Raw genomic sequence first — 25,587 nt, 5'->3', positions numbered from 1 at the left:
GGGGGGTTGGTTAGGGGCCCCTGTCTGTGGGTGGCCTGACCCTTGGAAGCTAAGTAAGAAACCAGATGTGGTTTGTTTTGGGGGAGAGAAACCGGAGGCTGCGGGAGGGAGGGGAGGGTGGTTAGCAAGGGGAATTTTCATTACCCACTTATCCCTCACTTGATGGCTTTCATTCTGGTTTTCCAGAAGCCATTGCATCAGAGATATTTTCATTGTTTTTAATGAAACATCCTGACCTAATATAGCAATTTTCACAGTTGAAAAAACATTTCAATGAAACACTGAGACAGTTTTAGACAAGCAGTAAATGGCAGTTTGGAAGTAAAGAAACGCGGTTTTATGCACCACTCTGAGGAGAGGAAGGTGTATTTTACTTTCTGGACTAAGAGGAGGCTCATGGAGGACACAGGTGGGAAGAATGGTGGGGGCCCTTCTGGGGAAGTTGTGTTCTCCATCCTATTTCCAACCTTCTTGTGTCTCGTAGTTATTTTGTCCTCGAATGCCACTTAAAAATAAAGTTATATTGCAGAAAAGTCCCTTTAGGGCAAAATCGAGGCTGCAAGCCAGGTTTGAGATCCGCGGAGAGAGCGCCCCTTGCGGCAGACGCGGGCATGGCGGGGACCCCTCCGCCAGCCTCCCGGGCGCGCGCAAAGCTGCGGTAAGGTCCCCACCCGCGCGCACCCGCCACGTGCCCTCCCTGCGCGGGATCTGCGGTGTCTGGTAAATGGGAGGGTGCCTTTGCCTTAGAGAGACGCAAAGTCAAAGCAAATACTTTGTTTTTATACATTTCTAAGATTGGAAAAACAAGAGCACGTTTGTTCTCAGAGAAATGTGCCTCCGGTGGAGAAGAACAGGGAGGGAAGGGGGAGCCTGGGGCAGATTTTCCGCGTGGGTGCGGACCTTGGAAAGCCGAGGCAAGAGGCGGGGACCGCAGCGCTCGGGCCTCCGGTGGAGGAGACCTCGCCGGCACTGCGTCAGGGCGCAGGGAGTCGGGCTGTAACTGCGCGTGGAACGGGAGACGCGACGGCCGGCTCTCGTCGCCGCCGGTTTTCACCGCCTGCAGTGCGAACCCCAGGGTTATCTTTCTAAACGGAAGCTCGTGGTCTCTGTGTTTGGAATTCTTCACGAACGCTTGCAGCGTGCACGAGCGACCTGACCGTCCCCCCGACTCGCCCGGTGCTCGCTGGCAGCTTGCGGACTCCTGGTCGCGCCCCGCGCGTGTCTCCCGGTCGGGCTGGTGTGTGATTTCAGTCTACAGTCGGCGGGGCGCCCTTAAACGCGGCACCCGTGTCACTCCAGAGCTTAGAAAGCACTAAGGCGCTTTAAAAGTTGTCTTCAGGGGCGCCTGGGGGCTCAGTCGTTAAGCGGCTGCCATCCGCGGGTCATGATCCCGCAGTCGTGGGATCGAGCCCCGCATCGGGCTCCGTGCTCACTGCGGAGCCTGCTCCTCCCTCTCCCACGCCCCTGCTTGTGTTGCTTCTCCTTACTGTCTCTCTGTCGAATAAATAAAATATGTAAATAAAAATAAACAAAAGTTGTCTTGACTTTGTCTATTTTTACACAATGAAGTCTTACAGCTGGAAAGGCGGCAACTAAACGTTTATTTTTGATCAGTTACATTTCCAAAGAGTTGGTTGTTACGAGCGCAGGGGAGGCTCTCCACTCCCGCTGCTGGCCCGTGATGGGGCGGTGAACGCGGGGTCCGCCCGGAGCACAACCCCCGCCCCCATTCCGTCCTCTGCGCTAGTTTGCACCTGTCTCTTCCCTCCCTCGCGTCTTGCCCTTAAGGGGTTCGTCTCCTCTCCACCGAGCATCTTTAGAACAGGGAATGAATCGTGCGTTTCTGCATTCTTCGCAGAGCGTCAGGAGCAGACAACACTTCGTGTTTTCTCTTTGAATGCTCCCAGGGTGAAAGGCCGTGTGTGCAGGACTGAGTTCGCGGGGACGCGCTCCGGTCTCACCCGCAGGGGCCCCTTTCAGTAACTCTGCCGAGGGCTTCAGCGCCGCCCAGAGCTGAAAACAAGCACAGCACGAATTCGAGTATCTGCTCGCTCAGTTTGCGTGGCGAGCAGCTCTTGGGGATTCCTACACAGAAATCTGGCCTCAAGCAAGATCTCCTGATCTTGGCGGACCAGTTAGTTTCACTGATAATATCTTTCTGCCTTAAACACCTTGTTGAAATATTTAGCGGTCGGAGAGCTGCAGTGGGTTTTAATGTTTGATGGCAATTTGACCATTGATTTCCTGATCTTTAGTGTATGAAAGACGGTTGAATTTAACTGTATATGTGTCCTACCCGGGACGACTTGGGAGACATACACTATTTTCTTTCTGATCTGTAATTCCATGTGGAATGAGCCAAATCCGTTCTCGTACCAATGAATAGTGTGAAGACAGCACAGGCTGAGCTCTTGGAAGTGTCCCACTGGTTCTGGGGCCCACACTTCCCATGGCCTTCTCTCCCAGGGCCAGGAGCTCTGTCTTCTGAGCCCAACCGTGGAAGGAGAGAGGAGAATACCTCTGTCACCTGCCTGCCTGCCACCCAATCACTAAACAGCTTGGAGCAGAAAGACTCATTGTTTCATCTCTAGTAATTGGTAATACAAAAACCTGGCTTGCCACACATCTCACCCTAATTTATAATGAACAGAATGTGGAGAAATCTTCTCTTGTCCTGGGTCAATACTTAGTTAGGTACCCTTACGCAGTGTGCGTATTTTCATGTCAGCATTTCTAGTTACGGTCAGATGCTTAAAGACTGTGAATGCTGGAGAGAGAAAATCAGGAAACGCTTCTGTTCTTTCTTTCTTTCTTTATTCCAGATCGAATCCAGATGCTCCTATGTATGGAGCCACCGAAGCTGTGCTAGGGTGGGGGCAACTTCATGGTTTCCAAAGCATTCACCCTACGAAGTGTCTGACCAGCACCAGTGGAGATGAAAGGAGATTGTGTGCCCAGCTTTCTCTCACACACACTGTCTAACCTTATTGTCACCACTTCCTCGGTGAGCTGCGCAGCAGTGAGTGGCCCGCCTGAGGTCACGTCTGAGAGTAGCAGCCACCATGCCAGGACACTCAAATCCTCCCTGGCTGGAAGAAATTTAAATAGAACGACAGTTTTCAAACATAGGAAACTTAGAGATTTTTCGCTTTTCTTCCCTTGGCACATGGCATAGCCTGAGGAAAGAGCACAGACTGCAAACAGATGTGCATTTACATTCTTCTACTCTGCTAACTAATTGATGGTGGCCAAGTTATTTTACCTCCCGTAATCTCATCTCCGTACTAGGAAAATAACTAAGTGATAATTTAGTGACTGGCACCTACTACGTGCTAGAATGCCAGGTACGCTTGCATATGGTGTGCATTGTGCAACCTGAATGTCTCTATAAAGATGCCCAGCCAAGGACCAGTTGCTTTTTTGACCTCTAGGCTTTGGTAAAGTATTAGAGTACAAGGGTATTTTGATGTTCCTCAAATGAAAGAAAGTGTTTTAATTTAAAAAGTAAAATAAGCCAAGAAACCTGGTACTCCCGGTTCAGGAAGGCTTGCCTGGGAGGGCGGGGCGGAGGGCGGGCCTGGGGGGGGTGGCCCAGTAGCAGAGGAACCCCGCCCAGCGGGGGCGGGGCTTCGAATGTTGTCGGTCTCCGCGGTAACCGCGGCCGCAGTCCTGAGCTGCGCAGCCGAGGCGATGGCTGGGGGTCCAGAGCCCGAGCGTAAGTGCGCGCCCAGCGCTCTGTGTTTGCCAGCTGAGGTCTGTGGGACCTGCGGTTTGCCCAGAACCCGAGCGGCTCCCAACCCGGGGTGGAAAACGAAAGCCTTGCTGGGGCTGCCCCTCAGCCCCGGGTCCCCAGGGAGTGGGACTGCGTCTAGGGACGCGGTGCCACCTCCGAAAGCCCGGGAGCCACACTCTGGGGAAGCAGGTCGTGTGCGCACGTGCGTGCCGTGTGTGTGTGTGTGTGTGTGTGCAGGTATGCGTGCCGTGTGCGTGCCGGTGTGTGCGCACGTGTGTGTGCAGGTGTGCGCGCACGTGTGTGTGCCTGCGCACGCGTGTGTCCTCTGCGAGGAGGAGAGGTGAAGGGGGAGATTTCTGGACGGTGGTCCGAGTGCTCTTTCCAAAAAGCCACCCACTGGAGGGCACGCTCCCCGGCACGCCGCCATCCTGCCGTCCTTCCCCAGCCACCCACCACGGGACAGTCGTCGCGTTTATTTAGCTTCCGGTCCCCGAAGGCGAGGGTTACTGCTGTGATTCTAGGACCGGACCCGAAGCCGTCGCTTTCCCGCCACACCGCGGCCTGAAAACGGGATCGTTGGTCCCGAGGAATTTTTGAATTGGGAGAAAGCTTGCTGCACTGAGCCATGGAGTCTAAGTTATAACCACGTTGAAAGAAATTCCAGGGGCGCTCAGTGGGTTAAAGCCTCTGCCTTCAGCTCAGGTCATGATCTCAGGGTCCTGGGATCGAACCCCGCATCGGGCTCTCTGCTCAGTGGGGAGCCTGCTTCCTCCCCCCCCCCCCCCCCGCCTCTCTGCCTACTTGTGATCTCTCTCTCTGTCAAATGAATAAAAACAAACAAACAAACAAACAAAAAAACCTCCAAAAAACTCAAGCATGAGAAATTAAAAGAAAAGAAAGAAAGAAAGAAATTCCACTCCCTGCAGGGCATTGCGCCCCTTCTGCGCACCTGGCTTGGCGGGCGGGTGAGAGCCGGCGAGCGGGGAGCCCGGACTGACCCCTGAGGCCAGACGGAAAGCACCTGTGGCTCATTCTCCCCCGCGGCGAAGTGAGGGGCCCAGGGCACTCCTCTCCCGTGAGCTCCCGACCATGGTGGCGCCGGGTCCTCCTGCAGTGACTGCACTCACTGACTGTGTGCATGAGAACCCCGTTTTTATAAAGGCTCTACATGCCCACGTCTGTCCGGTCTCGGGCGCGCGGTCTAACTGACTTTCCAGGCGTGCTGTTTCCGCGTTTCCAGAGTTCCTCTTGGCTCCCGGGGGGCTTCCCCTGCGCGCTGAGGTCCACCTGGGGCCCTGCCTGTCGTCCGAGGGCTCGGTTTGGCACACAATGCTTGTTTCTGTCTGGCCCAGGGGTGCTCGGGCAGCGGGAGGTGGAGCCGCTGGGGGCCCACAGTCGCGGTGCTGCGTGCACAGAACGTCTGAGCCCCTTTTTGCCTCGCGAGCTCGGTGTGCGCGGTACTCAGCGTTCCAGAACTGCCCTGTAACCCCCATGCTGTGTTCCAGAGCAGCCGCACCAGCTTGCATTCCCACCAGCAGTGCAGGAGGCTCCCCTCTCTCCGCATCCCCGCCAGCATCTGTCATTCCCTGACTGGTTAATTTTAGCCATTCTGACTGGTGTGAGGTGGGATCTCATTGTGGTTTTGATTTGTATTTCCCTGATGCCCAGTGATGTGGAGCACTTTTTCATGTGTCTGTTGACCATCTGGATGTCCACGTGGATGGAACTAGAGGGTATGATGCTGAGCGAAATAAGTCAATCAGAGAAAGACAGTTATCATATGCTCTCCCTGATATGAGGAAGTTGAGAGGCAACGTGTGGGTTTGGGGGGTAGGAAAGGAATAAATGAAACAAGATGGGATCGGGAGGGAGACAGACCATAAGAGACTCTTAATCTCACAAAACAAATGAGGGTTGCCAGGGGGAGGGGTGTAGGGACAGGGTGGTTGGGTTATGGACATTGGGTAGGGTATGTGCTATGGTGAGTGCTGTGAAGTGTGTAAACCTGGCGATTCGCAGACCTGTACCCCTGGAGCTAATAATACATTATATGTTAATAAAGAAGAATTAAAAAAAAGAAAAAAAAACTGCCCTCGGCCAACCGTGCAACACAGTGGTTGGAAACAGAATGGGCTCGTCTTATTTTGGTATTTCTTAGTAAGTACACCTCCCATAAGTTAAAAAGTTGGAGGAAAAATGAGTTGTCAGATAAAACTCTTACAAGTAAATCGGATGCAGAGCAAAGGTACACCCCCCAGAGCTGCAGGGTGCAGGCCCTGCACCTCGGCTGTGCAGCGGCTGTGCAGCGGGCGGCAGGGAGATTTTCACAGTCTTCCAGCCTTTGGAGGCTATTTTTTCTTTAATATGCACGTAAAGAAACCGGAGCTTCTCCTCTGTAATGTTAGGCGGTATCACTGCGTTCTTCCATTTGGAATCCTTGGTCTAGGGGGTGGGGGTGTCCTGTGCATGCCCCCCCCCCCACCTCACTCCCCTCACTTCAGGCTATCCCTGAATTGTCAGGACTACTTAGTGATTTTCCTGCCTCTTCTGTTGGTGACTAACCCCCACCTCAGCATCACCACCCTCCAGCCCTGCGAGGCCTGGGAACCACCCTGCCTACATTCCCCGCACTGTGTGTTTCTTCTGCTGCTATGATAGATGACCGCAGATTCAGTGACTTAAAGCAAACCAAAGTTATCGCCGTTCTGTAGGGCAGGGGTCTGGGTTCGCTCTGCTGGGCCCTGCTAGAGTGCTGGCTGGGTACCTTCCTTTCTCAAGGCTCTGGGGCAGAATCTCCTCCAGGATCCCTCAGTGGCTGGCAGGACCCACTTCCTTGCAGGTGTAGGACAGAGCTCCTGTCCTTGCTGGCTGTCAGCTCCTGGACGCCTCTCCCTAGTCCCTGTATGTAGGTCCTCCATCCAGAGCCCCCAACGGCCATGGAACTCTCCTCTCCCAGGGCATCTCTCTGACTCCCGCTCGGCCCCTTCTCCCTTCTGAGCGCAGCCAGAGAAGGTTCTCTGCTGTGAGGAACCCATGTGATCAGATTGGGCCCATCCAGGTAATTCTGGAAAATCTCTTCATTCTAAGGTCATAATTGTAATGAAATCTGCAAAGTCCCTTCATCAGGAACATAGCATTGGGTGGACCCACTAATCTGCTTTCCACGTCCAACCCATCTAAGATAAGTACTGTCAAGTGTGTTTTTCCCTTCTCACTCTAGCACTGGAGATGTGTGCTTCTCCCACGGCTGGTACATTCCCCCTATCAGGTAACTCAGTCTCTACTGGACTTTCAGATGCTGTTGAGGAATCCTCTGAGGGAGACAGCAGTGTGGTACAGAGTAGAATTTGACCTTATTATTTAACATTCTAAAATAGGAGCCTGGGTGGCTCACTTGGTTAAGCAACTGCCTTTGGCTCAGGTCATGATCCTAGGATCCTGGGATCAAGTCCCGAATCCAGCTCCTTGCTCAGCAGGGAGCCTGCTTCTCCCTCTCCCACTCCTACTCTCCTTGCTTGTGTGCTCCTGCTCTCTCTCTGTCAAATAAATAAGTAAATAAATAAATACAATCTTTAAAAAATACTAATTTAAAAAAATTTAAAAATATGATTTCTTGGGGTGCCTGGGTGGCTCAGTTGGTTAAAGCCTCTGCCTTCAGCTCAGATCATGATCCCAGGGTCCTGGGATTGAGCCCCACATCGGGCTCTCTGCTCAGCAGGGAGCCTGCTTCCCTTCCTCTCTCTCTGCCTGCCTCTCCGCCTACTTGTGATCTCTCTCTGTCAAATAATTAAATAAAATCTTTAAAAAAATATGATTTCTTTTCCACATTTACTCATGAAGCAAACTAGTTACTCTTGGTCTTTTTCTGAAGATGCCAATGTTAATAAAACAGTTTCTTCCCTTGAGAAAAAGTAGAAATCACAGTGGATATTACAGGAGGTAGCCAGTATAAAGCCAACCACAGAGTTCTGGAAAGAGAGCTTACAATCTTGAGAAGAGTTTTAAATATCCTACAGGTGATTAAAATGGGGGAGAGCCAAAAAGCCAGAGGAAGAGGTTCTGCACATACAGAAGGGGCCCCATGTGGATTCTTCAAGGAATTCAAACATCCAGCCTGGCCTGCCTGGTTCTCCAAGGTCCTGGGGCTCTCCTCTGGCCATATGTGCCCCACAGGGCAAGGAGTCTGTGGGACCAGGATTGGCCTGCTCTTTTCTCTCTATTCTTGCTTCTAACACGTACTAAGGATGTTGCTAACTTAAGTCTGGAGGTGAGGGAGACAGTCCAAGAAGATGTTTATCTTCTATGGGATTCCAAGTTTCCCCAAGACCACAAAACACAGGGAAGTGACTTGTAATAATTTTGACATTAAAGACCTACTGCTTCATCTTGGAAAAGATGAAACACCAGTAACTATGCCTTGTGTTTAAAAATTTCAAATGCTAATGTTAGAAATATTTATTAACTTCAACCTAATCCAAAAAAATGTATTACTATGTCTTATCAATATCTATTCAACATTGGTTTTACTTAAAACAAATTTGTTTCCAGATTATTTGGTAAAGAAGCACATTTTCCAATGAATTATTTCAACCTTTTCTGTTCTTTTCCTGTCAGACTGAGATAGGAGAATATGCAAATAACAAACAATGTTTTCAGATAGAAAAATAAAAAATTAAAATATTTATGCCAGTATGGGAGCCCTGGTACATATTGTAAGAACTTGGGAAAGAGAAATGGAATCCAGAATCTCTAAATCTAGTGAAGCAAGTTTTGTTTTAATCTAAAGAAAAAAATTCTAAGTAGGAAAATGATTTTGCTCATTTTCTGGGGTTTTCAAATCCTTTTCAGAAATAAAATAAACAACTGAGCTGCCTCCTTCTCCCACTTTCCAAAGAGAATTGGAGTAATGCACATGATGGTGGATTTTAGGTGTCACCTCAGCTCAGGGCACGGTGCCCATTTCATTCTGGATATTTCTGTTAAGGATGTTTGTTGGATAAAAAATTAACATTTTATCAGTAGACTTTGAGTCACGCAGATTGCTCTCTGAAATGTGGGTGGGCCTCATCTAATCTGTTGAAAGCCTTAGTAGAATCAAGACTGACCTCCCCAGAGCAAGAGGGAATTCTCTAGCAGAAAGCCTTGGGCATGAAGTGGGTATCCCACATGCTGAACGACCCTGCAGATTCTGGACTTGCCAGAGGGCATAACCAAGAGAGCCAATTCCTTATGACAAATCTCTTTACATATTCTCTCTCTCTCTCTCCTATTGGTTCTGTCCTCTGGAGAAGCCCAACAAATACAACATGTCTTCTTTAATGTTTACGCCTTTGATTAATTATAATGATTAACTATCTTCAAAAATGGTTCTTTTAATATTTTAACATCTTATAAGTGGTTTCTTTGAAGTAAGAAGCTGATCAATAGGGATAAATTCTCAAGAATCCTACTGCTGGAAGTATTTGCCCTAATATCTGACCACATAGATGGGAAAGGTTGGTTTGTCTCTTCATGGGACAATGCAAGGGGAGACTGTGCTCTGGGTTCGTCAGCATCCTGAGATGGGTAGAACTCAGAGATGGCTCAAGTTTCCCTGACCTCTGGTGTTGTACTTGACAATCCTTAAGACGTTGAACATGAAGAGAGAGTGCTCTGTGATTGCACTATGTCCCACAGTACCAGTGACCTCAAGACAAGAAACCTGTTGGGTGGGCCTGACCTAATCACATGAAGCTGGCCATGGAGGAGGGGTCAGAGGTCTGGGGCATGAGAAATATGAGAAGGGGACTCAGGGATGAGGGGATGTGTGTGTTCAGGTATGAGGGCAGCCACTGGGAGCTTAGAGTGACCCCACCAACAGCCAGGAAGTGGGGACATCTGTCCTACAATCCCAAGGAGTTGGATTCTGTCAATAACAGGAATGAGCCTGGAAGCCAGTTTTCTCCTAAAGCTTCCAAGACCTCAACCAGGCCCACATTTTGGTATCTGTGTTGTAGTATCTTGAGTTGAGAACCCAACCCCTTCATGTTGGAGTTTGGACCTACAGAGCAGTGATCTAATACGTGAGTTTGAGGCTACTAAGTTTGTGATAATTTGTTACATAATAATAGAAATGATTCTACTTCTTCATATTCTCCGGGCCTTTCTTTTCTTAGGTGAAAACAGAGGAAACCACGTATCCTGATTTATTATCATTACTTCAGACACGGATTGGTCAGGGAAATGGATTTGGATGTGGCATGGGTTCCAGAAAGTCCTCCCTGTGTTGGTCAGGCCCTTGTGGAATGAGGGAGATGATCTAGCAGTTCGGTTAAAATGTTTTATTCAGGAATCAGTTCTGCCACTAGTTAGGTGTCTGGACATGAGTGGGTCCCAGAACTGCTTCTCAGCTTCCTTTTTACAAAATGGGGACAAAACCAGTTACAGATGGAATCCTTGCAAGGACCAGAGAGTGTGAGTAATGCATGGTCTGTGGGAGTTCAGAATGGGACCTTGAGGCCTCTGGTGGGCCTGCTTTACCACTCTGCTGCCAGTGCCCTTCCCAGCTCAGGTAACATGCTGGGGACAGAGGATCTGTTTACTTGTTCCTCCAGGGTTCTCTGAGAAGGTGCTGCTGTGCGCTAGCTGCTCTGTGGTCCTCACAGTGCGTGGCCAAAAAGAAATCTCCTTTCCCCAGGCTGAAGTCTAGGCCAATCCATGTTTTACCAGAAGCATTTCAGAAGGTGTCCCCTGTCCTAGAATTCTTTCTTAAAAATATTTACCATTTATGGAGTGTCTGTTTCAGGCCATGGGCCTCTCTGCCAAATGTGATTCCATTTAGCTGCCAATCAATCCTTTTGAGTAGGATGATTATCCTGATCTTGCAGAGGGAGAAACTATGATTCAGAGAGATTATGTAAGCTTTTTGAGATCATGTGGTCAGGAAACTGACTCAAAAATTCAGGTTTCACAGTTTCATGTCCTGGACCATGTGCCCACACAGACCCTACCACTGGGACATATGAGAAGCAGGGCCCTTTGTGGAAGGAGCTGGGGTCCTCATCAACTCCTTATCTTCCTGCAAGTGGGGATGGGAGGAGAAGGGGTGCCTGGCTCGGCAGTCACTGAGGGGTTTGATCAGGGACTCTGAGTCATTTCAATACAGAGAGAGAAAGAAAAACACCCATCTTTATTTCCAAGGGGTGAATGTCTCTAAGCGCCATCATTAGGAATTATAATTACACTGTTAAACTTTCCTTTTGGAACTTTTGCTACTATGGTAAGAGACCCTGTGTTGAACCAAAAATCCCTTCCTCCTTCTTCCTGGCTTTGAAGGGCCCTGGACTGACTGACTTCCTTCTTTCCTCCCGCCCTCTCGCCCTCTCTCCCTGCCTCCCTTCCAGATTTTATTTTTAAGTAATCTCCCCACCCAACATGGGGTTCGAAACTACAACCCCAAGATCAAGAGTTGCATGCTCTATGAACTGAGCAGGCCAGCCAGGCATCCCTGCAGGTCACTGGGCTTTCTGATCAGAGCTGTGTATCCTGTGTATCCAGCAGCTCCCCGTTTGCTGCTAGGCCTGGCTTTTGTGTTGTTTTCTGTCTGTGTCTGTCGGTTCCTCCTCTGGGAATGGGATATGCAAGCTCAGCAAATTCACACAGCTGTTTTGTTGTCTTATTGTGGAACTAATATTTAATAATCTTATTATCTCTTCTGACCAGTTTACATGAGATGGAAGCACTGTGGGGTGCAAGGTGATAGGCCTTTATGCAATCTAACAAAACTTTTGAACAAACTTCAGAAAGACCACAGAGATGACATCTATCTCTACACCTCTGGGCACTTGAATTCCAATAAGCTCTACAGGCCTCCTGAGACAATCCTCTATCACTGGCCCAATGCCAATAGACCAAAAGGGGAAAAAGTCTTCAAAGTAGAGAAACCATCTGATAAGAAGATTGCAAAGATGAAAGATGCTTTGGCTTATTTTACCATCAATACAGCTCTGAGTCCAAAAGATGTCCAGGCCACACCACTATTCAGGTATTTGGACCCTCTGGAGCCTATTTCCCGCACTTCAGAAGAGGACTTCATTCCAAGGAAGGCTCCAGGAAAAGAGGCTTCTGCAGAACTGCGGAGGAGAGAAGAGCTGAGATTGCCAGAGATGAAGGTTCTCAAATACAGAACAGTGGAGTCCAGCCGTCAGTGTGTGATGTCTCCCCCACCCAAGGATAAGTACCAGTACATCAGCTCCTACCTATCTGGTGTTACAAAGACAGACAAGTACAGAAAGTTCCTGTGCTTCCAAAAAGAAGTTCTTGCAAAGCAAGATCTCATGAAGCACGATTTCACTGGGAGAAAGGCAGCAATATGCCATGAAAAGAAGTTGGAACAGGTGAGGAGGATGATTCTGCTGTACTGCGGTCACACTGCTGTAGTTCCTAGCATCTAAATGTCATGGGTGGATACCTGCATTCAGGCACCTCCTTTACATTTCCAGGTAGAAAAGAGTTTACCTAGCAGTTGCTGAGAACATCTGACACGAGGTAGATGATAACAGAGAGAAGTAAAGAAAGTCTAAGTCTGGAAATGGGTCAGTTGGAGGTGACTTCATAAGCAGGGCATCAGATACTGCCTGGCAGCTGTGGTATACAATGTTCATGGATAGCAGACTCATCTGAGGAAAGGTTTGCCTAACTCACTATGGAAGCATGTGTGGGGAGAGTGAGGTGGGAGTAGATGGTTAGGTAACGTAGGTACAGTCTTCCCAGAGTTACCCATGTCTGTGGAACATGGTTAGCATGATGGGAGGAGCTTTGGTGAACTCCCCAGGGGCTGTGAATCATCCACAGGGACCACGGATGTGATGCAAGGATGAAAATGCAGGAAGGGAAGAAATAGCAGCATAGCTGAGAAATAATCAAACCTGATGAGGGTTTTGTCTGAGAGGACTAATGGGAAGAGGAAGACCCTGGGGACGTTGTGGATGCAGTGTCCTCGAGTACAGCATGTAAGGGAGTGAATTAAAAAAAATGTAGATCAATGCCTTTGACAACCATGCAGTCAGACCTTCTCAGCACGGCTCAGAGGGAATCAGATGCCCCTTGGTTTGCTACCTGGCTCTGCCCAGACCCAACTCTGGGGTGGTGGGAGCTGGGCTCTCTGATAGAAAGCCCCGTGGAAGTTCTTATTCTTCCACCTGAGAAGTTATTTGGAAAGGAAAATGAAGACATCCTGAAATGACGGGTTCTGTTTTTGTACCAGGAACTCCAGAAAGTGTGCATATGTGAACCTCAGCAGTTCAACAGACTGCACATCTTTGGAGAAGTCTTTGAAGATATTTGCAATAGTTCTTTGATATTTGGTGACATCTTGAAAGAAGTCAAGGTAATAAAAAATGTTTATTTCCCACAACCACTGAGAGCCACACATGATGTTCTGCACACAGAGTCTCAATTCTCCCAGAAATTCTGCCAAGTATTATGGCCTCCATCCTACAGATGATGAAAATCACTCACAGACTCAAAGTAATGTGCATATAGCCTCATCAACTACAAGTAGGCCATGGGAGTAAATAACCAGCTAGCTCAATCCTCAAGCCCATACCCCCCCACTAAAATCTCCCAATTATTTATAGGTTTTTCTAAATTGCACACATGTAACATTTAAATTTTTATAAGTATGCATAATTATTTCATATACATTCTTATGGAATTATAAATTTGCTGTGATTTCATGATGAAAGTGACCTTCATATCAAAACTGAGTTGAAAAGAGGTTGCTTCCAGATCTTGTGTGCATGTGTGTGTGTGTGTGTATTTATTTATTATGTTCAGTTACTCACTGTACAGTACATCATTAGTTTTTGAAGTAGGGTTCAGTGATTCATTAGTTAGGTATAACACCCAGTGAAGGGAGAGGAATCAGAGAGGGAGACAAACCATGAGAGACTATGGACCCTGCGAAACAAACTGAGGGTTTCAGAGAGGAAGGAGGTGGGGACAGGGGGTAAAAGAGTGATGGGTATTATGGAGATTGCTTCCAGATCTTGCTATTGCCTAAGTCCTAAAGATAAGGAATGCTTAAGAGCAGCCATACAATAGCCTGTTCTCCAGAGAATGTCCCCATCCCTAGGGAGCTTCTCTCTCTAGTCCCTGTATGTAGGTCCTCCATCCCAGAGCCCCCAATGGCCATGGAACTCAGTGAGTCCTGGCAGGTGGGCAGGACTCACTGAGCCTCTGTATGGCAGGAGATCACATGTTGTATGTGTGTCAAGGTATTTTAGGAAGCTATTCTGAGGTGATCAACAGTTCACGCTCAAATGTGCTTTGAAGTTGGTGAGATTTTATGCACTTCATTGTGTGTTCTGTGGGTTATATACTGAAGGAAAATTTTGTAGTTTTTTTTTTCATTTTGTAGTTTTTAAAATGATCTAAACTGACACCCTTAACTTCCGTATTATTTGTCCCTGTGAAGAAACTTACACTGTGATGATATAACACATTTTCAATGGATTTTTTTTTTTTTTTTGGTACAGGATGAATATGAACTCTATATGGCAATCCTTCTGCAGTCCCAGGCCACGTCCCAGGACAAGGTAACAGCCTATCCTCCAGGTGTCTGAATAGAGACTACTCCATTTCTTCCCATTTCACGAGTAGGAGAAAGTATTCTGAATCCAAGAAGCCCCATTTGTGTCTCTACAGCTGAAGGACACCATGGGTAAAGAATTTACCTCCTGCCCACGGGAGAGTGAGTGGTGGGATGGTAGGGGGAATACACAGCTCCTGGGTTTTGCCAACGTCTTTGGCCACCCATCGTCAGTGACCTCTCTGGCTCCTCCTTTCCGTAACCCAGTCCTCACTGGGCTGTTTCCCTAGGCATTGTCCCTCTTTTCTCCCTCTTGCCCTGCTTATGAGCTACATGTGCACACCCCTGCATTGCTGACCCCCAGCTCTGTGTATGTCACCCAGATATTTCCTGGGGGTTCTAGGTTATACTTGTTTCTAGCTTCCTGCTGGACATTAACACTTAGGTGTCCAGAGTGAGCAGATTCCAGACCTAAAAATAGGGAGATTTTCCAGAATTACCTTGATGGGCCCAATCTGATCACATGGGTCCCTCAAAGCAGAGAACCTTCTCTGGCTGCACTCAGAAGGGAGAAGGGGCTGAGCAGGAGTCAGAGAGATTCCCTGGGAGAGGAGGGTTCCATGGTCGTTGGGGGCTCTGGGATGGAGGACCTACATACAGGGACTAGGGAGAGGCGTCCAGGAGCTGACAGCCAGCAAGGACAGGAGCTCAGTCCTACAACCTCAAGGAAGTGGGTCCTGCCAGCCACTGAGGGATCCTGGAGGAGAGTCTGCCCCAGAGCCTTGAGAAAGCAAGGTACCCAGCCAGCACCCTGATTTCAGCCCAGGGAGACTCTAGCAGGGCCCAGCAGAGCAAACCCAGACTCCTGCCTATAGAATGGCAGTGATAGGTTTATGTTAAGCCACAAAATTTATGGTAATTTGTTATGACAATGATATAAAATTTAGAAGATGTTCCATAAATATCTCAAAATAGAGTTTCCAACACCCTTTTTACGCTGTCCTTCATTGAACTTTAGCTACTGGAGTAGCTAAGTAGTAGTAGTCCTCATCTCACCAGTGCCACTCGGTGGCCTGGATTACACGCCTTCCCTGCATGTCCCCCATGAGGCAGCTGTGCGCGGCTGAGTAATGTCCTCCAAAACATCGTGTCCGCTTGGAAACTGTGAGTGTGATCTTCCTGGGAAATAGGGTCTGTGCAAATGTAATCAAGTGGGGATGAAGTCGTTGTGTGGGGGTGTTCCTAATCCAGTGACAGGCATCCTGATGAGAGAAGAGGAATTTGGACCCAGACACAGAAGCAGGAGGCAGAGTTGGGGGTGGGGCGTATGCTGACATGCTGACAATGTTCCCAAACCACTAAAGTAAACATGTAGAAACAGTTTGGGAACTGTCAAGAATTACCAGGGAGCAGGTGCATTTGGTACCTGTAGGGAAAGCATGAAGAAGGCACTGTGATGGCTAGCCACAGGGGTCCCCCTCCCCCAGCTCACAAGCCTGGGGACTCCCTCCAGGCTTGCGTTTACACATGTGAAAGTTCCGGTAAAAAGAACAGACTATAGGAGTAACTTTCTCAGTCTTGAAAATAAAGAGTGACACTGCTAAAACTACTCTTGACTTCTTGAATTCAATAAAGTTTAAACATCCTATCTTATAAAATGGGAAGTATAGTTTCTTTGTATCTGAGAAAACTCACAGCATTACAAGGCCAGTTCTGATTTACTTCTTAACTCTTTTCCTCTGAAGTTATTTTATTTTTTATTTTAATTCCAGTTAGCTAACATACAGTGTAATCTTCGTTTCAGGCGTACCAGATAGTGATTCATCATTTCCATACACCATGAGGTGGTCCTCAGGACACATGTGCTCCTTAATCCCCATCCCCTATGTCTCCCATCTCCCCACCCCTGTCCTTCTGGGAACCATCAGTTCTCTGTAGTTAAGAGTCTGTTTCTTGGCTTATCACTGTCTTTTGCCCCCTTTGCTTTTTTGTTTTGTTTCTTTAAATTCCACATGTGAGTGAGATCATACAGTATTTGTCTTTCTCTGGCTGATTTTTTTCACTCAGCATTATACTCTCTAGCTCCATCCATGTAGGTACAAATGTCAAGGTTTCATTCTTTTTCATGGCTGAGTAATACTCCATTGTATATCCATACACCACATCTTCTTTATCCATTTGTAAGTCTATGGACACTTGGGCTACTTCTATAATTTAGCTGTTGTAAACAATGCTGCTGTAAACATTGGAGTGTATGTCTCTCTTTACATTAGTGTTTTGTATTCTTTGGGTAAATACCCAGTGCCTCAATTACTGGATTGTAGTGTAGCTCTATTTTTAACCTTTCGCAGAATGTCGGAACTGTTTCCCAGCCTGGCTGTACCAGTTGACATTTCCACCAACAGTGTAACAGCACTCCCCTTTCTCCACAAATCCACCAATATCTTGTTTCTTGTGTTGTTGACTTTAGTCATTCTGATAGGTGTGAGGTGATATCTCATTATAGTTTTTATTTTGCATTTCCCTGATGGTGAGTAGTGCGGACCATCTTTTCATGTCTCTTGGCCATCTATCTGGATGTCTTCTTTGGAGAAATGTCATTCATTTTTTCTGCCCATTAAAAAAAATATTTACTTATTTGAGAGAGAGAGAGTGCATGATCAGAAGGGGCAGAGGGAGAGAGAGAATCTCGAGGAGACTCCATGCTGAGTGCGGAGCCCAATGTGGGCCTCAATCCCATGACTCTGAGATCACGACCTGAGCTGAAACCAAGAGTCAGATCCCTAACTGACTTCCCCACCCAGGCACTCCCTCTCTGCCCATTTTGAATGGGATTATTTGGTTTTTCGAGTGTTGAGTGTTGAGTTGAGTTTCGATTCTTGATTATAAGTTCTTTACATATTTTGGATACCAACCCCTCATTCGATGTCATTTGCAAGTATCTTCTCCTATTCCGTAGGTTGTGTTTATTTTTGTTGATTGTTTCCTTCACTGTACAGAAGCTTTATTTTGATATAGTGCCAATAGTTTATTTTTGCTTTTATTTCTCTTACCTCAGGAAACAGATCTAGGAGAATGTTGCTAAGGCCAATGTCAGAGACCTTACTGCCTATGCTCTCTTCTAGGACTTCTATGACTTCAGGTCTCATATTAAGGTCTTTAATCCATTTTTTCTAAAGATTTTATTTATTTATTTGATATATATAGAGAGAGAGCTTGAAAGGGAACACAAGTGGGGGGAGCACGAGAGGGAGAAGCAGGTTATCCACTGAGCAGGGAGCCCAACATCCCAGGGTTCTGGGATCATGACCCGTGTCAAAGGAAAACGCTTAACCAACTGAGCCACCCAGGCGCCCTTCTTTAATCCATTTTGAGCTTATTTTTGTATATGGTGTAAGAAAGTGTTCCAGTTCCCTTTTTTCTCAATGTAGCTGTCCAGTTTTCCCAACACTGTTTATTGAAGAGATTATCCTTTTCCTATTGGCTATTCTCTCCTGCTTTGTCAAAGATCAATCAACCATATAATTGTGGGTTCATTGCTGGGCTTTCTGTTGTTCTATTGAGCTATAGGTCTATTTTTGTGCCAATACTAGACTGTTTAGATTACTACAGCTTTGTAATATAACTTGAAATCTGGAATTGTGATACCTCCAGCTTTGCTTTTCTTTTTCAAGATTGATTCGGCAATTGGGTTTTTTTGTGATTTCATATAAATTTGAGGATTTTAAAAATTCTAGTTCTGTGGAAAATGCTGTTGGTATTTTGGTAGGGTTTGTATTAAAGCTGTAGATTGCTTTGGGTCGTATAGACATTTAAACAATATTTCATCTTCCAATCCATGAGCATGGAACCTCTTTCCATTTCTTTGTGTCCTTTTCAATTTCTTTCATCAATATTTTAGTTTTCAGAGTACAGGTCTTTTACCTCTTTGGTTAGGTTTATTCTAGGTGTCTTATTATTTTTGGTGCAATTGTAAATGGGCTTGTCTTCTTAGTTTTTCTGCTGCTTCATCATTAGCATATAGAAATACAACAGATTTCTGCACATCGATTTTGTATCCTGCAACTTTATAGAATTCCTTTATCTGTTCTAGTAGTTTTTTGGTGATCTTTAGGGTTTTCTTTATAGAGTATCATGGCATCTACAAATAGTGAGAGTCTTACTTCTCCAGTTTGGATACCTTTTATTTATTTATTTCGTTGTTTCATTGTTGTGGCTAGGAATTCTAGTTCTAGTTTGAATAAAAGTGGTGACATCCTTGTCTTGTTACTGACATTAGAGGGGAAACTCTCAGTTTTTCCCCGATGAGTATGATGTTTGGTATATATATATTTATATATGGCCTTCATTATGTTGAGGTTTGTTTTCTATAAATCTACTTGAGGGATTTATCATGAATGGATGTTACACTTTGTCAAATGCTTTTTTCCTGCATCTATTGAAATAATCTCATGGTTTTTACCCTTTTATTGATATGATGTATCACACTGATTTGCAAAAATTGAACTACACTTGCATATTGGGAATAAATCCCTCTTGATTGTGGTGAATGATTTTTAAAATGTATTGTTGGATTTGGTTTGCTAGCATTTTGTTGAGGATTTTTTAAAAAGATTTTATTTATTTATTTGTCAGAGAGAGAGGGAGAGAAATGAGTGGGGTTGGGGGAGGAGCAGAGGGAGAAACAGGATCCCAGTTGAGCAACGTGTCGCATGTGGGACTCTATCCCAGGACCTTGGGATCATGACCTGAGCTGAAGGCAGACACTTAACCAATTAAGCCACTAGGTGTCCCTGTTGAGTATTTTTACATTTATGTTCATCAACCATACTGGCCTGTAGGTTTTTTGTTTGTTTTGTTTTGTTTTTGGTGGTGTCTTTATCTTCTTTGGGTATCAGGGTAATGTTGGCCTCATAGAATGAATTTGGAAGTTTTCCCCCCTCTTCCATTTTTTGTAATGGTTTGAGAAATAGTATTAACTCTTCTTGAAAAGTTTGGTAGAATTCAGCTATGAAGCCAACTGATCTTGGATTTTGGTTTGTTGAGGGTTTTTTGATTACTGATTCAATCTCCTTTCCTGCATATAGTCTATTCACTTTTTCTATTTCTTCCTGCTTCAGCTTCAGTAGGTTATATGTTTCTAGGAATTTATCCATTTCTTTTAGGTTGTCTGATCTGTTGGCATATAGTTTTTCACAATATTCTCTTGTAATTGTTTGTATTTCTGTGATATTGGTGGTTCTTCCTCCTCTTTCATTTGTAATTTTACTTACTTACTTACTTATTTTTACAGATTTATTTATTTGTTTTGAGAGAGAGAGGGAGAAAGAGAATCTTGAGCAGATTCACGTGAGCACAGAGACCGACATGAGGCTCAATCTCACAACTCTGAGATCATGACCTGAGGCAAACTCAAGAGCTGGAGGCTTAAAAAAAAAAATAAAATAAAGAAAAGAAAAGAGAAAAGCAAAGGAAAAGGTGGCACCTCGGTGGCTCAGTTGATTGAGTGTCTATCTTTGGCTCAGGTCATGATCCGGGTGTCCTGGGATCAAATCACACGTTGGGCTCCGTGTTCTTTAGGGTGTCTGCTTCTCCCTCTGTCCATCTCCCCCAACTTGTTCTCTTAATCTCTCTCTCACTCTTTCTCAAATAAATGGGTAAAATCTTTTAAAAAAAAATAGAATTGGAGGCTTAACCAACAGAGATACCCAGGCATCCTATATAGTTTTATTTAACAATTTTTGTTAGTTTTTTTTTTTTTCAAAGAACCAGCTGCTGATTTCATTGATTTGTTCTACACTTCCTTCCTTCCTTCCTTCCTTCCTTTCTTTCTTTTTCTATATCATTTATTTCTGATCTAATCTTTATTATTTCTTTCCTTCCTTCTATTTTTTGGTTTTGTTTATTGCTCTTTTTCTAGCTCCTTTAGGTATAAGGTTAGGTTGTTTATTTGAGATATTTTTGCCTTTTGTGGTAGGCCTGTATTGCTATAAACTTCCCCCTTAGAAGAGCTTTTGCTGCCTCCCAGAGGTTTTGGACCATGTGTTTTCATTTTCATTTGTTCCCATGTACTTTTGGATTTCTTTTTTGATTTCTTGGTTAACCTATTAATCGTTTAGTAGCATGTCATTTAACATCCTTTTATTTGTCGTCTTTCCAGATTTTTTTCTTGTGTTTGATTTCTAGTTTCAGTGCATTGTGATCAGAAAAGCTGCATAGTATGACTTTGATCTCTTTGAACTGTTGATACTTGTTCTGTGGCCCAATATGTGATCTATTCTGGAGAATGTTCCATGTACACCTGAAAAGAATGTGTATTTTGATATTTCAGGGTAGAATGTTAAAATATATATCTCTTAAATCTACCTGGACCAATGTGTCTCCCAATGCCATTGTTTTCTTGCTGATTGTCTGATCGAATGATCTCTCCATTCATGTAAGTGGAGTGTTAAAGTCCCCTACTATTATTGTATTACCATCAATTAATTACCTTATGTTTGTTATTAATTGCTTTATGTATTTGCATGCTCCAATGTTGGGTGCATAAATATTTACAATTGTTATATCTTCTTATTAGATTACCCCTTTTGTTACTATATATGGTCCTTCTTTGTCTCTTGTTCCAGTCTTTGTTTTAAAATCTATATTGTCTGGGGTACCTGGCTGGCTCAGTCAGTTGAGCGGCTGCCTTCGGGTCAGGTCCTGATCCCAGGGTGCTGGGATCAAGCCCCACATTGGGCTCCCTGCTAGAATGGGAGCCTGCTTCTCCTCTCCCTGCCACTCTGCCTACTTGTACTCTCTATCTCTCTGTCAAATAAATAAATAAAATCTTAAAAAATATATATATATACATATGTATATGTTGTCTGATGTAAGCATTGCTATTCCAACTTTATTTTGATACTCATTTGCATGATAAATATTCCTCCGTCCCCTCCCTTTCAATCTGCAGGTGTCTTTAGGTCTGAAATGAGTCTCCTGTAGGCAGCATATAGATGGGTCTTGTTTTTTATCCATTCTGTCATCCTATGTCTTTTGCTTGGAGTATTTAGTCTGCTTACTTTAAAAGTAATTATTGATAGATATGTATATATTGCTATTTTGTTACTTATTTTGTCTTTGTTTCTGAGATTTTTTTCCTGATCCTTTCTTCTTTCATAATTTGTTGGTTTTCTTAGTGATACATTTGGATTTTGTTGTTCTTTGTATATCTATTACTGCTTTTGATTTGTGGTTACCATTAGGTTTGCATATAACATCTACATATAGCAGTCTATATTAAGTTGATTATTGTTTAAGTTTGAACACATTCTTTAGTCCTCTCCTTCCCACATTTTAGGTATATGGTGTCATAATCTACATCCTTTTATTTTGTGAATTCCTTGACTGACTTTTTATAGAAATATTTGTTTGTAATGCTTTTGTGTTTCCTACCTTTGGTACTGTCACTTTTGGTCTTTTCTTTACACTCAAAGTGTCCCTTTTAATATTTCTTGTAGGGCTGGTTTAGTGGTCATGAACTCCTTTAGTTTTTATTTGTTTGGGAAACTCTTTATCTCTCCTTCTATTCTGAATTTTAGCCTTGCTGAATAAGTATTCTTGGCTACAGATTTTCCCCATTCAGCACTTTGAATATTTCATGCCAGTTTTTTCTGGCTTGCAAAGTTTCTACAGAAAAATCCACTGATAGCCTTGTAGGGTTTCCCCTATATGTAACTGTCTACATATGTCTTGATGCTTTAAAGTTTTTTTCCTTATCACTACATTTTACCCACTTAATTACAATATGTCTTGGTGTGGATCTCCTTTTTAAATTTTTTAAAAAATATTTTATTTATTTATTTGACAGGCAGAGATCACAAGTAGGGGGAGAGGCAGGCAGAGAAAGAGAGAGAGGAGGAAGCAGGCTCCCTGCTGAGCAGAGAGCCTGATGTGGGGCTCGATCCCAGGACTTTGGGATCATGACCTGAGCTGAAGGCAGAGGCTTTAACCCAATGAGCCACCCAAGGTGCCCCTCCTTTTTAAAATTTAAAAAAAATTTTCTTAAAAATTTTATTTTTGTTGGGTGTTCTCTGTGCCTAATGGATCTGAATGTCTCTTTCCCTCTCCAGATTAGGGAAATTTTCAACTATTTCTTCAAAGAAATTTTCTGTCCCCTTTTCTCTCTCTTGCTTCTGGGATCCCTATAATATGAATGTTATTATGTTTGATGGAGTCACTGAGTTCCCTAAGTCTATTCTCATTTTGCATAAGTTTTTTTACTCTCTTTTGTTCAGCTTGATTACTTTCCTTCACTCTGTCTTCTATTCTTTTCTCAAGTCCAGTGAATATCTTTATGATTATTACTTTAAATACTCCTTCAGGCATGTTACTTACATCTGTATCTTAGATCCCTGACTGTGGCCTTATCCTGTTCTTTCAATCTGGGACAAACTCTTCTCAATCTGTCTTCTCTTTTGTCTTCTCATTTTGTCTATTTCTGTTTCTCTCTGTTAGAAAAGTCAGCTACATCTCCCTGTTCTTGAGGTTAATAGCCTTACGAAGAAGAGTCCTATAGTGCCCTGTCATGTACTGTGCCCTATTCCACAGGGCCTGGCACTTCAGGGAGTGTCTCCAATGTGTGCTGCATGCCCTCTGCTGCTTTTTCCTGGCCACTTCATCCTTTAGGCCAGTTGTCTGCTGAGGCTCTCTTTGCCTATTGTGGGCAGTGTTTTTTCCCTTGCCTGAATGTGGTGCACTTTAACTAAGTGTATTCTGCTTTTGAAATGAGACTTGTCACCACTACCATTGGCACTGAGGCCCTGGAAAACTCCCAGATTGGGAGATGTGGTGTTGACAGGGGTTTAGGCGGTTCTTCTGGAGGAGGAGATCCACTGTACTGGGACCATGGCAGAAATGGCTGGGATAGTGGGTTCCACTGACGTATGGGGGACTGGGGCAGAGCTTGGTATAAGCAAGTTAGGTAGAGAGTGTCCAAGTGGCACTGGTTCCTGAAGGTGACCCTGTGCTTATGTAAAAGAAATGGTCCTTGTCAGTTCCTTTGTTCCCAGAGGGGTCTCTCTGTGAACTCGTCCTCTCTGGGACACACTCCAAGGCGAGCAAATAACCTCCCCACTATGTGCTCTAGGCACTCTTTGGATTGCTGCTCCCATGCTGTATCTCTGCAGGCTGCTTGCCCTGCCTTGTCTCCTGGAGTAGCCCCAGTGATCTTGGAGCTCTCCCTGAACCAGGCACACTGACCTTTAAAAGTCTAGGCTTTAAGCTCCACTAGTTGCAAGAATTCATGAAATTCAACCCCTCTTGTTTTCCAAGCCAATTGGTATGGGGATTTGTGTTCCCCGTGTGGGCTACCCTATGTGCTAGTCTGTCTCTCACCCTTCTTTGAGACTATAGCACTCTCCTCATTACATTGGCCACCCCCATTTCTCTCCCAAACAATGTCTCCACACTTCCTACCTTCCTTGATGTGGGCTTTTGTCTACCTTTAGTTGTGGAGTTTGCTCTGCCAGTCTTCAGCTCGATTTCTGGGGGGCATTTAGGGATTTGATAGTTAGCTAGTTGTATCTGAGGGATGAAGTGAGCCTGGTGTCCTCCTACTTCATTGCCATCTTCCCCATCTCTGATTTACTGCTTAATTCAAACTTGAATGTATGCAGAGTTTTCCTTGTTTTGAGATTTTCATGCTGCAGAAAAATAAGCTTATGTTTGACAGGAATAAACAAAGCCTCCAGTTGGGGGTCTATCATATTCCTTGGTTTTTGAGGTTGAGTCTGAAAGGAGCATACAGGCCTTTATCCCAATCAAATATCAGCATGAAAATTCCCTGGCCAACAGGGTATCAGATCCCTCTTTCTGTTTCTGGAAATGTGGCAACCTATCACTTAATTAAGCAGAGATCTTTGTTTCTCCACATTTGAGTTCAGCTTGCTTTATATCCATGTAGAATAATCAAATTAAATGGTTTCTCACCAATTTAGAAATAATGCTGGTGCTCATGATAAGATACTTGGAACAATTTATTTAGCATTTCTTTTTCCCACACAAACCCACAGTGAACTCCTACCACTTTTTAACTTTCTTAAGAAAATAAAATCTTAAAAAACAATATTTTACCCAGATCTTTACATGACTAGTTCTCCTTCCTCCAATATTTTCTCCTCCCTTTCATCCTATTTGCCTATTTTACCTAGAATTTCTGTTTGACACAGGATATCTTGAATACAATTAATAACAAAAAAGGAAAATGTTCACCTTTCCTGTGTGTGTCTTACTCATTATGACCTTGTAATTCCTAGACTGGAATAATGCTGGCTAATGCCAAGGGGCTGGAGAGGAGATCAGTGAAGACTGCAGATGTCACCCAGGCCAAGGAGGAACTGAGGTTGATGGTGGCAGCCACCAAAGCAGCCATGGAGCATAATGACAAGTAAGAGTTAACAGTCTGATTTGATTTATGTTGGGACTATATTATTTTATAATATTTTAAAACCATGTGACAAGCATATATATTTACATTTTTTTTCTGCACTGTTGGGGAAGGCACTTTGCCTGTACTAATACCCTGTCATCTGGCCCCTTTCACAAGCCATTACATGTGTTACTAGGAAATTCAACCAAATCTGGTGTTTGTATGGGAAGGAGAGGGTGGTTTGGGATGGTCTCTGAAGGCATCTTATCTTTGTATAAGATGGGGATTTGTCACCTGCTTTGTATAGGCAGGTGACACTGCTGCAAAGTCAAGATACCTTTCATGAATGATCTTATTATGTTTTTAACTTTAAAAAAATCTTTTAAATTTTCTGTGTAGTCTTTCAGATGAAATCACAATTGGATAGGGCATATATTTTATAGAGGATTTAAAGAAGATTGAAGCAGAGCCAACACACCCAAAATATCATTAAGAAAACAAAATAAGAAACAAAAACCCAAAAGACACAACCATGCTTTCAGTATAAGTAGAAGACAAAAAGCCACCAAACTTCAAAATACTTGTAATTAGAAAAATACACATCAAATGCCAGTGAATCATTATCTACTCTCTTTCTGCAAACCTTGGTGAGAGCAAGGGAAGTGGGGGAAGAGAGAAGAATGGAGCTGGTTGAAGGCCTATCATGTTCTAAAATTAGTGCCAGAGAGAGAGAGAGAGAGAGGAAGAAGTGGGAGGGGAACAGAGAGAGTGGGGAGAGAGAAAGAGGGAGAAGGGGGAAATCCTGAGAGAGGGGGAGGGATGGAGAAGGTGAAGGAGAGGTGGAAAGGGGAGAGAAGGTATAGGAAGGGAGAGAGA

General features: G+C 44.7%; 1 protein-coding gene across 2 annotated transcripts in view; it reads left to right on the top strand.

Moving 5' to 3' along the window:
- Positions 1-3,690: 3,690 nt before the first annotated feature.
- Positions 3,691-25,587, top strand: part of C6H6orf118 (chromosome 6 C6orf118 homolog) — a 34,594-nt gene continuing 12,697 nt past the window's right edge. The window contains exons 1-5 of one of the 2 annotated variants that reach the window (XM_047734058.1): positions 3,691-3,715; positions 11,435-12,108; positions 12,978-13,100; positions 14,251-14,310; positions 24,599-24,729. In XM_047734058.1, the coding sequence (XP_047590014.1) occupies positions 3,691-3,715; positions 11,435-12,108; positions 12,978-13,100; positions 14,251-14,310; positions 24,599-24,729 (1,013 nt within the window). Of the gene's footprint in view, positions 3,754-11,434; positions 12,109-12,977; positions 13,101-14,250; positions 14,311-24,598; positions 24,730-25,587 lie in introns of both variants that reach the window. The other variant, XM_047734059.1, reaches the window with a different exon arrangement.

Source organism: Lutra lutra, chromosome 6 (assembly GCF_902655055.1).
Source record: "Lutra lutra chromosome 6, mLutLut1.2, whole genome shotgun sequence".
In the NCBI taxonomy this organism is placed as follows: Eukaryota; Metazoa; Chordata; class Mammalia; order Carnivora; family Mustelidae; genus Lutra; species Lutra lutra.
The sequence above is the reverse complement of the archived record's forward strand: the minus strand, read 5'-3'. Positions and strand labels throughout refer to the sequence as shown.